This window comes from Choloepus didactylus, chromosome 13 (genome assembly GCF_015220235.1).
Source record: "Choloepus didactylus isolate mChoDid1 chromosome 13, mChoDid1.pri, whole genome shotgun sequence".
Lineage (NCBI taxonomy): Eukaryota > Metazoa > Chordata > Mammalia > Pilosa > Megalonychidae > Choloepus > Choloepus didactylus.
Window position 1 is genome coordinate 18,196,126 of NC_051319.1, and position 15,082 is coordinate 18,211,207.

The 15,082-nt window shown below is 38.7% G+C and overlaps 1 protein-coding gene and 1 pseudogene across 2 annotated transcripts in view; both read right to left on the minus strand.

Moving 5' to 3' along the window:
- Nucleotides 1-94: 94 nt before the first annotated feature.
- On the minus strand, nucleotides 95-1,727 carry LOC119508040 (annotated as a pseudogene).
- Nucleotides 1,728-5,898: 4,171 nt separating this feature from the next.
- The window catches only part of ACOT12 (acyl-CoA thioesterase 12), a 61,462-nt gene continuing 52,278 nt past the window's right edge, over nucleotides 5,899-15,082 (minus strand). For both annotated transcript variants that reach the window (XM_037801542.1, XM_037801543.1), the window contains 7 exons: nucleotides 14,901-14,956; nucleotides 14,576-14,639; nucleotides 13,825-13,908; nucleotides 9,075-9,208; nucleotides 7,149-7,277; nucleotides 6,711-6,837; nucleotides 5,899-6,439 (listed from right to left, as the gene is read on the minus strand). In XM_037801542.1, the coding sequence (XP_037657470.1) occupies nucleotides 6,290-6,439; nucleotides 6,711-6,837; nucleotides 7,149-7,277; nucleotides 9,075-9,208; nucleotides 13,825-13,908; nucleotides 14,576-14,639; nucleotides 14,901-14,956 (744 nt within the window). In that variant the 3' untranslated portion in view covers nucleotides 5,899-6,289. The remainder of the gene's footprint in view (nucleotides 6,440-6,710; nucleotides 6,838-7,148; nucleotides 7,278-9,074; nucleotides 9,209-13,824; nucleotides 13,909-14,575; nucleotides 14,640-14,900; nucleotides 14,957-15,082) is intronic.

The following is a 15,082-nucleotide window of genomic DNA, read 5'->3' on the forward strand; positions in this document are numbered from 1 at the left end:
AACTCAGGAACCCTTATTTCAAACTACATGTAACATACTTTGCTATATATACTCAACAAATGCAAAACTAGGTTTCAGGATGTTAACTCCCACTTCCAAAGAAGAGCCTAGTTTTTCTGTTGAAATCTGGCAGCTTTGAACTTTGAAACCCTGTTGGTAGTTTCTTCTGACACATCTGACAAAAATTCTTTTCGTTCTGGAATAGTGGGTAGTACAGCATGAGCAATGGCTGGATGAGGTGTTAAGGATGGTAATATGAATTCTTTTTCTATTACAGTTCCAGAAAAAGCCTCAGGTGTTCCTGATAAAGGCAAAAGTTTTTTTTGATGACTTTCTTGTTGTTCTTCCAAAATGCTCTCACTGATATTGCTGCAAGTGGCTTCTTTACAGCTAACACTCCTCAGAACTCCACGTCGATCATCAAATTCAGCAGCACTGCTTTCACTGGTATCACTACAAACACTGTTCTCTCTGCTTCGAGACTTCAGGATTGATTTACGAGGGACATATTCTCCATTCACAACATCAACAAAGACTCTGTAAATGTCAGCAGGAGTCCTAATGGTAGGCAGCTCCTGGGCAGAATGGCCACTGCCAGAGCTGTTCTTTCGCTTACGTTTGGCTTCTTCTTTCTTTTCACTAAATTTTAAAGTGGTATTTTTTCCAGTATTTATTCGGACCGTCTTAGGTTCAACAGTATGAGAAAAATATATTGTTGGTACAGATTTATCTCCAATCCCTAAAGCATCATGGTCATTTTCATTATCACCATCCTCATCATCCTCATCCTCATCCTCATCTTCATCTTCTTCATTACTAGGATAGGAATTTGAACCATTCACTGAACAATTCAACTGAGCATTCACTTGACCACTGAACAGTTCTGAATCTGTAAAATCCTCTTGACAACTGCTGGGAGTAAGAGAATCTGTTACTTGATGAGCCCCATTCCCTTTCGGGTTTTGATCTTCTTTTTCCTTCTCAGAAGAAGTTGTATCTTCTCCATTTGCAATTCCAGAATCAGGATGACTATCAAGTTCTCCCAGCAAACTTCCTTGTCGCTCTAGTTCTTCAAGTCGAGCCCACAGTTCCTCATCAGCAAGCAAATCTTTGGATTTTACATCATTTGAAGAAAAATCTGCTTCAAAAATATCTGAAGTTTTGGGTTTGGAGTGAGGTTTATGGTCAATTCTGTGTTTTACTTTAAATTCAAAGTCACTTTAAATTTCTTCTCTTATGTCAACAATATCACCTGCAGCATCACTCATTTTCTGCAAATCTTCTGTGAATTCAACTCTGGATTCAAAATTTTTCATCACTTTTTTAAAATCATCTATTGTTTTTCTTACATGTTCTTTCCTGTGCTCAACTAAGCCTACAGCCTGTTTTGCTGAGCACTTTGCAAACCAGTTGTCCCCAAGTAAAACAGTGACTTCATTAGTATGGACAAGTTTTCCTGGCATGAAGGCAAAAGGGCCAAATGGTACCATGATATTATAAGACAACTTATCAGGCAATGTACTGAGTCTTTCTTGAAGGGCATTATAGTCATTATCTACCTTCTTCCAGTGCTGGATTTTCTCTCGGCAGTTACTGACCACCTTTTCCTGCTCCTCACGGAGCCGCGCCACCTCCGGGCCATGCAGCAGCGCCGAAGCCTAGGCCGCCGCGGAGGCGTCAGCGTGGGGCCCGGGGTCGAGCGGAGCCTCCATGGCGGGGGCGCCAGGGATCTGGGGAGGAAGGCAGCCAGGCCGGCGGGCTCAGCGGAGCGAACGAGTCCTAAATGAGTGTTTACGGAAGCGGCGTGGCTGGCGGCTGCCCAGCGTCCGCGTGCTCGCCCTCATCCACCGCGCGTCCGGGGCTGAGGAGCCCGGGGCCGCTGCTCGCATCCCGGCTGCCCGCGACCGCATCTCACTCGCACCTGTCGCCCGCCGCCGCCGCCGCCGCCACCGCCGCGGGCTGGGAACTACAGGCCGCCTGGGAGCCGGAGTCGCCTTTCCCGGCCGGGCCCAGCCGAGCCGGGTGTCCCGTGGCGGCCGCTCCTCCTCCAAGCCTCCCCTCTCTGATCTATTTTTCAATATCCCTAAGACTGTTGCATTATGAAATGGGCAAGTGGGAAATAATATCAGATGTGTAGATTTTTATATGGTGTGGTCATCCTTGCAGGAATAAAATGAGAAAGGCACTTTTATCTAGTATTGCTCTGACATTTGAATCTGGAAATGGGTTACTGTCAAGAACTGTGAAGGGTCGGTCTGAGATTCCTAGTAAGCTAGTAAGTTAGCATGTTACTGTTTCATGGACATTGGGAGAAGACATGAGTCTCCTGGTTCAGAGACACAAGTTTTTATTACTCATGGCACAGCAAGCAGCATGAGTATCAGCTTATTTGTATCACTTCCCTTCACCCCGCATCTCACAGGGGTGATAAGATGGGTCGATGGATGCTGCACATGTAGAGGGTTGTTTCACAGCTGAGTAGTTGAGGAACCCAGGGCCCAGCATGTTTTGAGCAAGCAGCAAACACTGCAGAAAGCAGAAAAGCTGGTTTCCCCTTCCCCAAAGAGAAAGCAATTACGCTGTAGTCATGCTGTGGTCATCCTGACTTACTTATTTGCTTATAGGACCAGCTACAGAAATAGCTCAGAATCAGGAGATGGTAAGTCTTACATTCTGGCACGCTGAGCAAGAAAGTGCAAGAACACTCAGGGATCATGGTGAACTGCCTCTTCCAGTAGATACACTACCTTCAAATGGGTGAAGTAAATCATGAACAAATGTAAAAGTTCTCATTTAAGTAATTTATTCTAAATCACAAAACTTATGACTTTACATACACCTTTTCAATATATATTTACAAAACTACCCTTGTAATATATAGCAAAATAAAAATTTTTCAAGGTTATCTCTTAAGATATGCAATAAAAATTTGAACAAAACCATGTGACCATACATACAAAGGTACACTGGTTTCTTTCAATCTTTATTAAAATTGTTCCTCATTTCCTAAGGTGTTTGAGTACAAGGAGAAACTATATTTTTATCAATTTTCACATTTTTTTCTAAATTCTTTCTTTTAAAAAAGATAGAAAAACTGTATGTATATCATCAACTTCGTTGCATTAAAACCAGATAGAATTAATACAAATAAACTTCGTTTCTTAAAAAAAAAAAGTTTTCTGGCCTGTTAGAAGCACTTGAAAGCACTTGCCATAGAGAAAGGCATGAAATCTTAAGTGTTCCTTAAGGATACTTTGACACTCCCAAGGAAAATTTAACATTTTTGTTTCCTCTGTTCTTAGACTCTAAGGGAATGAGGATGATTACTGTGATAGTTTGAAACTGTTATGTAACCCAGAAAAGGTCATGTTCTCTCAGTCTATTCCTGTGGGTGTTGACCTATTGTGGGTGGGACTTTTTAATTAGGTTATTTCAATTGAGATGTGACCCACCTTGAATGAGGTGGGTCTTAATCCTCTTACTGGAGTCCTTTTTAATAGGATAAAAGATAGGAAAAACCCAGAGAAGCTCACAGAAAAATGCCCCAGAGAAGCCAGAAGATGAAACAGAGAGAAACACCCAGAGAAATTTAGAGAAAAGGCCACAGACAAAGAAGCCAGAAGCTGAAAGCAATGAAACCCAGGAAATAAGGACCAGCAGACGTTGCCATGTGCCTTGCTATCTGACAGAGGAGCCCAAGCTAGCCACCAGTCTCCAGAGATGGTATCATCCTGTTGATGCTTTAATTTGGACATTTTCATGACCTTAGAATTGTATACTTGTAAGTTAATAAATCCCCATTGTTAAAAGCCAATCCATTTCTGGTATATTGTATTTTGTCAGCTTTAGCAAACGGAAACACCTACTAATGAACAGCTTAGATGCTTACTTAAAGCCTGGGAACCACAGAATGTAACAGAAGGCTCTCTCTCATTTGCTGTCTTACTATCTCTCACTCCTCTCAACATCTCCAGCTCCCCTGCTTTTTCAAAAATGTGCCAGAAACACTCCCACATCAAGGGGCTTTGCCCTGGCTATTCCTTCTGCAGGAAACATGCTACATCCAGAGATCCTCATGGTCTACTCCCTCTCTGTCTTCGGGTTTTTGCTCAAATGTCATCCAGTGAAGCCTACCCTAACCACTCTATTTAAAATACCCAACTATCTCCACTCCCTCCATAGCACCCATCATCTCCTTTACCCTGCTTTTTATTTCCATGTAACACTTATCTTCTAATCTATATTATTTATTTTATTTATGATGTAACCAGTACACTTCTGTTCCCTGCTGAACCTGCAGTGCCAAGAAGCATCTAGAATAAAGTCGGTTCTCAATAAAGATTTATTGAATGAATGCTGTTGTTGAATTTTACAACTGGAACACTTTTGTCAGTTGGGGCATTGTTTCAGGCCAAAGGTTTCACATTTTTGAGATGCCCTGAGTAGAGCCTGGATGCATTGTATCTTTTCCTCTGCTGGACCTTTTTAAATTCCCTCAAGTCCAGCAGTCCTGAAAGTTAGCATTTCAACTTAGGCCATGACCAGTGATCCAAGAAAGGTTGTGGATGAGCCAGGTAGATGAGCCCTGTCTTTGTTCAGAGGCATAAAAGCAAAATCTTTTATAAAGGGCAGAAAGCATTGTTTGATACAAAGATAGGTGAAGATGGAAAAACAACAGTTCTGTCTGTATTTTAAGAATGGGATAAACGGAATACACCAGCACTATCTCATAGAATTTTCTGTGATGATTGAAATGTTTTACATCTGCACTGTCCAACACAGTAGCCACTAACCACATGTGATTAATATACACTTGAAATGGGGCTAGTGTGAGAGAAATGAATTTTAAATTTTACCTAATTTTAATTAATTTAAATTTAAACAGCCACATGTGACTAGTGACTACCATATTGGGCAATGCAGGTATAGACCATGCCTGTGTTATAAATTGAAAAGGGCAACATCATTATGACTAAAAAATGATCCAGCTAAGGTTACACTCTCCTTCAGCCTCATAATTTTTCTGTTCAGCAAAAAGCTTCAAAAAATATAAATTCAAAGAGCTAAGCTAGGTAGACTGCATTTGGAAGAGCCTCAATTGTAGAAGAGGTCTGAAAATTTAGCAGACAAAATTTTAGTGTAATATAACACCTATAATACTAGCTTCTTTTTCATCATTTATCTAAAAGTATCCTCAAAATCCTTTACTTCTGCAATGTAATGTATAATCATTTTAATCTACATATTTACTCTTACTGTATATAAATGTAAAATTTCATAAAATTGGAGCACAGTCCAAAGTTCACAGAAGTGCAAACTTGCTGACACAGAAAAATAAAAATAATACGACTAAGCTTAGACTGTGTGTGTGAGTGCGGGGGGAGGGGTGCCAGGGAGAATACAGGTAGGGATGTGGCAAACTAACAGAATGTATCTAACCTCATTAGTGCCCTAAACTCTAATGGAGAAGTCCTTCAACTTTTAAAGGTTGTTCCATAGAGGAGGCTAACTTAATATATTCTGGTTTGCCTTCTGAGATAAGTCAAATCACAGACAGAGTAGAATAATGAATGTTGAAGTCTAAGGAATAAAGTGCTAACGTAATGGTTATGAAAGTAGAGCTCGGTTAATATTCTCTTTCTCTGCAATATCACATTTTGTAGGTACTTTGTATGTGTATATATAGCAATAGATACTAAATTGGCCAGCCACCTTGAATATATTTTAAATGACACTAGTAAAGTATGTCCTATCACTAAAATTGATTGCATTCCATTATATTTTAATGTCCTCCTAATCTAAAGCTCTAAAACATGTAATACATCTTGTCAGGTGCTTCTGACACATGGATACCTGCTGTACATGGAACAATGCCACATTAGTAATCAACTATTCAACTTACAAGTCATTTCAGATTTTATAAAAATACAAATTTCAAACAGAACACATTTCTGTAACATGAAAAATGTTTATGATCACTTTAACCAAATTTGTTAAATTTTACAGAAAATACAATGCTTCATGTAGGCAATTTTATTATTACCTGTGCATCTGGAAGAGAATAGAGGCCTAGATGATCTAAAAAGAATTTTAAAGCTTTTTTAATGCTAATTCAAATCACTGGTATTTGACTTGAGATGCATTTCGTTTTTAACCTCTTCCTAACTGCATTCTGCGTAGGCTGATATTAAATCATTCAGTGACTCCAAAGCTTGCCAAGTGCCAGGGGTAAGTGTGCTTGGAATTAAAAACAGGGAAACCAACATATAGATAATTGAAAGTTGACTGTTTAAGATATGTTTATACATCTATCTTCAGGAGCATTCTCTATGAATTGTATACAAGAGGCTGCTGTTTCTTCAATGGATTTTGACCAGCCACCAATATTCCCGGTAAAGTAAGGAAGGAGGCCAGAAGAAATCTGGTTAAAGTAAGACACCTGTTTCAAAAAGAAATACAGTATTTTAATTTACAGTCTTATTGGCTTGAAGCCTTTTTAAGTGGGGATCTGTATCTCACTAGCAGTAGGGGAGGCTATGACCCTAATCTTCCAGGGAGCTTCTGAAATGGATCTGAAAGAATGACCCAAGGAGTACCCTGGTGTGGACACACATCCCAAAATTACAATTAATTAGGAAATATGGGTAAAGTAAGAGCTTTCTCTATATCTGTGGGAGTAAATTAATCTGCAACTGTTTCATCAAACTTACTGTACATGAACTGCTGTCAATAGCATTGATCAGAAATCCAGCACATATGGTTTCACTTCTGATATACTGTGGAGAAGGTGGGACTGATGGCAGAACAACTGACTTTGCTGCCACTGTGTAACTGTTACTGAAAGAGAAAAGAAAATCTTCTAGGTTCTCATGAGAGGAAGTGTCCCCAAATCCAGTGTTCTAAGAGGCAAGAGTAGGAAGCATCTAGGAAAGGGAAATGCTTTCTGAGTCTTGCTTCTCACACAGCTGCCACTCAGTAGATGACTGTTTATTTTTTTTTTAATGATAGCTAGAAGTCCATTTAAAAAAAATTCAAATGAACACCATTCAAAACCAGAAATGCCTACATTGACTTCTTTATTTTCATGCTAACTATTTCTATTCTATGCTATAAAACATTGCTATAATATTTGAACCACTTATACTCACCCATCTTTGAGAGGCTTTCTTTGTGATACAAGTACTACCAAGTCTTTGGGTTTGTCACCATTCACTGCAGGACAGGTGATGTAGTATATACGATCATTTTCACTCACACACTCTATGACTTCACAGGACCTGTATAAATAGACAAGTGAAAAAAGGCTGCACTTTTCTACCTACCAGAATAAGGCATTCCCTTCTCTTGTTTGCTTGTATAATTCCATTATTGATGTCCACATACACCCCTTCTGTTCACCTAACCATCTTCCTCAAAGCCAGCATCATGCTCAAGGTGTGCCTTTAGAATGAGCTATTTGATCAGAATGAATAATTCTGCAGGTGCTAAGGAGAGTGATGTCCATCTGACTCAGTTCACTGCCCTCAACACTTCAGAGAAAGACGTTTAGCTGTTTTCTACAAAACTATTTTTCTCTAGGATGAGGTAAAAATATTTTGAAGACTTGATCTGGACAGTCAAAGATGGACTGAGAGAGTACTTGCCTTTGAACCCCAGATTGACACTTATTAGCTATGCTATATTAGGCAAGTCACTTCATTTTTTCATCTGTAAAATGTAGACAAAACCTATTGTATGGGGTTATGTGAGGATTAAATGAGGTCACCTGGTACAGTACATGAATTATAGTAGGTGCACAAGAAAAGTTAGTTGAATTTGAATTCATTCATTCATTCATTCCTCCATTCACTCAAGTTCAGTTTGGCTGGAATGTCAACTTACATGGACAATAGTGGGAAAAACCCTTAAAAAAATTAACACCAAAGTCTAGGCATTTGTTTTCCTAAAAGCTTTTTAGTTATAGAGCAACTACAAATATTGATGCAATAAAATTGTGAACTGTTTTCTCTTAGAGTGTTTTATTATGATAGCAGTAACCATAATCTATCATTCTGGCATCTATGTAAATGTAACACTTGACCCCAGAGACAGTACACTTTAGTGGTATTTTCTGTTATATGGTATTATTTGGAAATTTAAAAGTTGAAGGTCTACCTTGACAAGAGTAGGAAATAAATGATAATGCTTATTATTAGTAGGAAGCTTATCTCACAAATCCTTCCCTTTCAACAAGGTCTCTCCACAGCCCTGAAGGGTAGCATAGCTGAGGTGGCTGGACTCAGACTAAAGTCTCCTTCCTTGAGAAGGGGGCTGGGCCTGAGTGCAATCAGTCACTGTCGGTGCAGTTGAGCAGGTGTACAGCTCTGTATTCCAGGAAAGGAGGGAGAGTGGTGGAGATAGAATTAGGGATGCAGGAGGCAGGAAGCCACAGAAGTAAGAGATTTGACTCTTGCATACTTTACCCTCATCCAATGTAATCCTCCCAAGAATTCAGGGTTGTGAAACTTGCCAAAATTGCACAGGGGGGGAGACTTGAGCAGACAAGGAAAGCATGAAGAAATGCCTTTACCATCAGTACTCACACAGCCTCTTAGCTTCCCCTGGAAGTATTGTTTTCATAGGAAAAGAAGGACACACCAATTAAATATCAAGAGTGGTAAGAGGGAAGGACAATTAGAAAATCACTTTGTCAAAAGCAATGAGGTTGTGTATTAAAGTGTAAGATTGTGGAATTCAGACCTAGCTTAGGTCTGTGTTCATATTCAGGTTTCATCACTTGACTGCCTGTGTAATTTTGGCAAGTCTCAGAACCATGAAGAGTTCTTAGGAGGATTACATTGGATGAGATAAAGCATTTCAACCTAAGGTAGATGATAAATGAATAATTATAATAATTGTGTATGTCTCAATAACACTTGATGCAGTACTCTGTGTAGAGTAAGCTTTTAAAAATAGTCTTTAAATAATAAGACAGTGGGTCATACATTGGGCTATGGAGATGAATTTCAATGTGGAAGTCATTTTTTCTATGACATCAGGGTTGATTAATAGAAAAAAAATTAATACATTCTTACAAGAAATGACGGTCCCACGAAGGTCGCTTTGTAAAGTCTGACAAGAGATGATAAGCCACATGTGCTGGTCTTTCCACATTCTTTTCAACCCAAATAGATAAAACATCATACTCCTCCAGAGTATAAATTTTCATCTAAAAGACAATAGCAAGAAAAAGTAAATTACAAAAGAAAAATTAATGTTCCTAGCTTCAAAATGACACACATATATATGTAGCATAGATTAACTGCACTAGCTATGGCATCTTGCTACCTGGGTAAAAACGAAGCCAAATGATGAAAAGGTCACTTCAAATACCTAGATGTGGTGGTTTGGAGCTATGTGCCCCAGAAAAACATATTCTTATATTTAGTCCATTCTTGGGAGTGTGAAATCTTGTTACGAGGTTACTTTGGTTAAGGTGTTGCCCAATTCAGTCCAGAAGAGTCTTACTTAATCCTATTACCAAAGGCCTTTTAGGGAAGGTCACAGTGAGACAGAAGCCAGAGGGAGCAGCCAGGAGCCAAATGTCCACAGAACCCAGAAGAGAAGGGAGAAGCCAGGAAAGGATACCATGTGCATTGCCATGTGACAGAAAAGCCAGGGACCAACGACTACTGGCAGCCAGTCCCAGAACATGACAGTCTTCAAGGAGAAAGCATCAGCTTTCTCGTCTTTGATTTTGGACTTCTCCTAGCCAACAAATTCCCACTGTTTAAGCCAACCCATTGCATGGTATTTGCTTTAGCAATGAGGAAACTAAAACAGATGACTAGAGAGAGAGCTATTATCAAGATGTTAAAGTCCTGTGTTCTTCAAACAACATGTGGCATGAGTGTGGGCTACTTTATTACTATGCAACAGTTTTTCTTATGAAAAATGAAGAAAGTAAGCCTTTCTTTATCTATTTGTGACATTTCCCAGCCTCTACTCTGGAACAGTAGAAATATCGCTTGACAGCTGGGGAGAGCAGCACTGTACCTCTTTTCCCCCAAGAGACCCTGTAACTAAGACTATAGCTAGGACACTTTGCCAGAATCAGGCATTTCTCCAAGTGTGTCAAAGGGTCCCAGGAAGCAAGCCAACCACCACCAGAACCAACTCAATCTCTCAACAGGACCACTGAAGCACTGCATTTCTTCAGTAATAAGAATTCTTTTATTTCTTAATCAGAGGAGCTCATCCTTCTAGGAGGCCAATTCCTAGGTATCTAATACACATTATTCTGCCCTTGGAGAAGAGGAGGCCTGTCTTGGGGAGCCAATTGACATATACTTAAACATTAATGCATCCCTTTTTACTCCTTCTACTATACTTTTTACAATAATCAGAGATGTGTGTTCAACTAAGAGCACATTTATATTCTGCACATTGCTCCATCTCTTTCAGGGTCCTTTGAAGTTCGTGTTGAAATTTGCCATCTTATAATCATTACCATGGCAACAAGCTGTGAGAAGACAAACAAACATGGGGTTAAGACTTCACTGCAGGAATCAAGCAGATGGAAAAAGCAGGCTGTGAAGGAGAAAACCTTTATTTAAACATAGATATCTTCAATAAGAGAATGAAGAACTAAGAAACGAAAAATAGCTTAGAAAGGAAAGAAATGACTATCTGCTTATGCCCTTTTCCCTCTCTAATTTACCTGACTACCAAGCTTGCCTTTACATCCAGCCTTCCAGGAAACTGTTTCTCAGGCTATAAACACATGCTCTGGAACCAAAGCAAACATCAAGCAAAGTTGCAACCATTAAATTCTAACTTACAGAGCTCCCTAGACTTATCCAGTGTCAGGTACAGTGCTACGTGAATGAATGGTATTTTGATTCTTCCCCCAGAAGACCAAGGAACAGAAAGTTCTTCTCATGGTCCTGCAATAAGAATCAATGACATTGATGCCAACAAAGCAGAGAGGGAAAGGCAGCTGTTGGTTTTGGCTCTCTTTAGACCCTACTAAGAAAAGACTGCTTTTGCTCACTGAAAAAATTCTCCACGATCAATTCCCCAAGAAAATGAATTCCCTTTCAAGCTCTGAAGAATGCAGGTTAAATTCCATTTATAACCAACTCAGATGTCTTCTTTATCATTTGGTGGTTGGAGAATTTTATGCTACGAAATGAAGCTTAATGTTAGTGAGCTCAAAATCTGCTGGGGCTTGCTAACATTATTAATTATATAATTTTTTTCATTCTAATAAGAGTATGTTTAATGGGTTTGGAAGTCATGAATGTACAAGAGGAAATAACTTAAAGTTTTAGAATCTTGTGCTATCTGTTGACAAACATGTTATTGAGGCTACATTGTGGAAAGAGAGAAAACTGGTTTCACAGAGGCCTAGGAAGAGCCCTAAGTTTCCTTGGAAGCCTACTATAAAGGCTGGGGGTATGGTTGGGGGGAGGAGGTTGGACAGGTGAAGCTCTGGGCCCAGTCCCCCAGCTTCAATGAGAAAGCTCCCCTTTGCTCTGTTTCCTGAATTGGGATTCTGCAAAGGTTATCAGGTGGTCCACGTCATTTTGGCTTTCACCGTAACTTTTCCAGCACATTTTCAGTTGCTCCCTAAATAAAAAGTGCCGCCCCCTCCACCCCCCCCACTCCCAGCCAGGCCAGTCTCCTATGTATGCCATTTTCAACACCAGCACTTGGCACGAACTACTCACAGACCAGAAAGCCCTTTCTCCTCCAGCCATCTGTGCCTTACACTACTTTTTAGGACTGTCTATCTTAAGAATCATCTCCTCTCTGAAGTTCTAAGTCACCGTGTTACCTTATTTGAAATTGCCTAAGAGTGGGTCTTTATGGTTTAAAAACTATCTCTCACTTGCTTATATATCCTACCTTAAAATTGTTCTTCTGTTGTTTCATGTATAAGTATAGACTATAAGCTCCTTTAAGATGAGAGTACATCTTTTGTTCCTCCTGTTACTACTATTATTAATTCCATCATTATACACTGAAAATGAAATATGGATTAAAACAAGTACTGTCCAACTTCATTACAAATTCCAGAATTCTCAGACTTTTGCCATCTAATGTATATTGAGAATTATAGATTTTAAAGCCCAAAATAAGTACGATTCCTAACAATTGTGTTATAAGAATTTGTCAATTAAAAAGTGACAGACAAAATAAGAGTTGTATTTTAAAACTAAAAAAAAAAAAAATTATAAAAGCTGTAAGAAGTGAGAAAGAAGAATAATTCCAAAAGGAAAAATAACAGATCTTTATCATAAATATAATCTGAAAAAAGGAGGGATTCAAACTCAACAGAAATAACATAGAGGTGTTTCTTTAATTAAACAATTTCCTCAACAAGCATCTGTACAAAAATTAAGAATTAATTATTGACATCACTTCAGTGATACTTGCAAATATATCATCATTTTTTTGTGTGTGTGTTTTTTTTTTCTGGCCTCCACCTCCCAAAGAACTGAAGTTTTAATATATTACATGACTTCAATATGTTATTCTCTTTCATTCCAGACATGAGTTTGTTTTTTCCAATGCTGTTCATGAATGCTTAGATGCAGGAATGATGCAAGAAGATTTTATATTAGTAAAAGAAAACAAAGTCTAGAAACATCTGTCATGAGGGATAGAGAGAAACAAATGATTTAGTAATGTCAAATCTGTGTTTCTGCACTACTGAACCAAGAATAGACCCAGCCCTAACTGGGTCTGAAGGAAGAAAGGGAGACTTCAAAAGGATTTGCTAGTGAGGCCAAAAAAATAATAAAAGCAAACAGTCAAAAACAAACTCAGAGAGGAGGTCCAAGTCCGAGTTGAAAAGAATCAATGAAGTAGTGTCTGACTTGGCTTAGGTTTCAAAGTAAGGTGACCATATAATTTATCATCCAAACAGGGACAGAGAACCACTGTTAATAATTAAAATGGGAAAACAGGTATAAACCAGCATTGTTCCTGGAAAATCAGGACATGTGGGCACCCCATTTTGGAGGCTACTGCCTCATTGATGATGAAAAACAGTACACCCTAAAACATGCACATAGCCAAAGGGTCAACTATTGAGTATCTTCCAAAGTGCTAGACACTACTATGTTCTGGGAATACAGCAGTGAGCAAAACAGCCCTCACAGAACTTACAGTCTACTAAGTGTGGGCAACAGCTTCAAAGGCTCTCCTAATGTATCTCTGGAATTATAGAAATTAAAATCCAAATGATATAGGTTAATTTAGTGCTGATCACCTGCAAAGCCCTGTAAAAGGTGAGTGATGAGGGAGATACTAAGTCAAGACAAGGTTTCTTTCCTAAAGAAGTTTATAATGTAGTTAGAGAAAGAACGCTATGTGTAAAAAGTTAAATTACCAGGTAAAGATTTAAATATCAATTCAAAGTCACCACAGGAGACATGTCACAAAATAGTACATAATTAATTCACAAATTAATTTTAAAGAAATAATTGCTAAAGGAGTTCCTAGAGGGAGAAGTTACATTAGGAAAGGGTAATAGGAGAGGATTTATGAAGAAGAATTTGTCCTGGATCTTGAGGACCAGGTAGGATTTGGGGAGAGGGAGAAGAGAAGGACAGGTAGACTCTGAGAGGCTAAGCTCAAAGGTATCTCAAATGCATGGTGTCCCAAATCAGCCAGTGTGGCAGAGGAGATACAGGGCTGCAAATATGCTTGATTCTTAGAAATAACTTTCCAAAAAGACTTTTTCTTTCTTAAATGCAGCAGAAGCAGCAGACCCCCACCACCACCACTTAACATTCATGATAGACAATGGGTTGTGTGTACCTGGATGACTCCTACCTTGTCCACAGCACTGGTAAACTCCCAACCACTTTTGGCTGCCAGCTTTTTGAGAGCCTCCACATTGCCATGACTCAGAGATTCCTAAAGTACAAATAGTTTAAAAGCTGTGTGTTCAACTCACAGACTGGTGAACAAGTATCTTTTGCTTAGAAAATGGACACTGTTAGAAGATGTATACCTGAAGCCAGATAACATTGAGCTTGGAACTAAACTGCAATAACATATAATTTCTATTTCAAACTCAATTCCAAATTCAGGCAAGGTAACCTGTGGCCCATATGCTTAGCAAATTACTATCATTTTAATGGATGTCCCGGGCAAAGACAGATTAGTCTTCAGTATAACTTACAATTAATTATAATTAAATTTGGATTTCCCTTTACATTTTATGATCTAAAACTTAAAAATGACTAATACCTTGTTGTTGTTTTATAAAAAGGCAAGCTGGTGAGCTTGGCACTCACAAATCATGATAAGATACCAGATCTCAATGTACCAAGCTGCTTGAATACGTTTGATAGCTGGGCATCTTAACTTTGTAATTTGGAAACTGTAGACATAATTCAAACAAGGCAGTGAAGCAACTGATAGCTTGATTTTATTTCATTTTGAAAAGACTGGTTGATATAATTCACCTTTTCATCTAACTAGCCTAAGTACAAACTAAATCAGTTGTTTAAACAAGGAGATTTCAGTTTTGTAAAGATGTAATTTTTACAAGAAAATCTCTGAATCATAAAACTGTCACCTGGTTGTGTATATCCCAGTGTATGCAAAGCAGAATCTCTTCTTTGTGGGAAGTAACATATTTTCTGAAAAAAATTAAATAACAGTTTTCTTCTCTGCATTTAGCACATTAAGGTGACCATGACACTTTCTTGAACTGAAATGAGCAGTTTAAAAACTGTTTTTACTGGTAGAACAATCAAAAACAATTCCCATCATAGCCAGCCTGAAAGAACAGCAGACCTTCTCATTCTGCAAATGTGGAAACAGAGACCCAGTGACGGTTCTTGTTATATAATTTGTCAGACAGACAATTCCACAAAATCCTTACATCATCTATCCCTTACCTGCCTAGGCGAATTCTCTTGCGTGCAATAGCTCCACGATACCTTCTAAAATCATCCTTTAAAGAAAACAAAGTAAAATCAATACATTTCTAATATTTTAGTGCTACAATCCTTAAGCATCTCTCCCAAGTCAATTGAAAGGCTAATTGGGACGCAGAGTCTCTATGTGAACTGCCCTCACC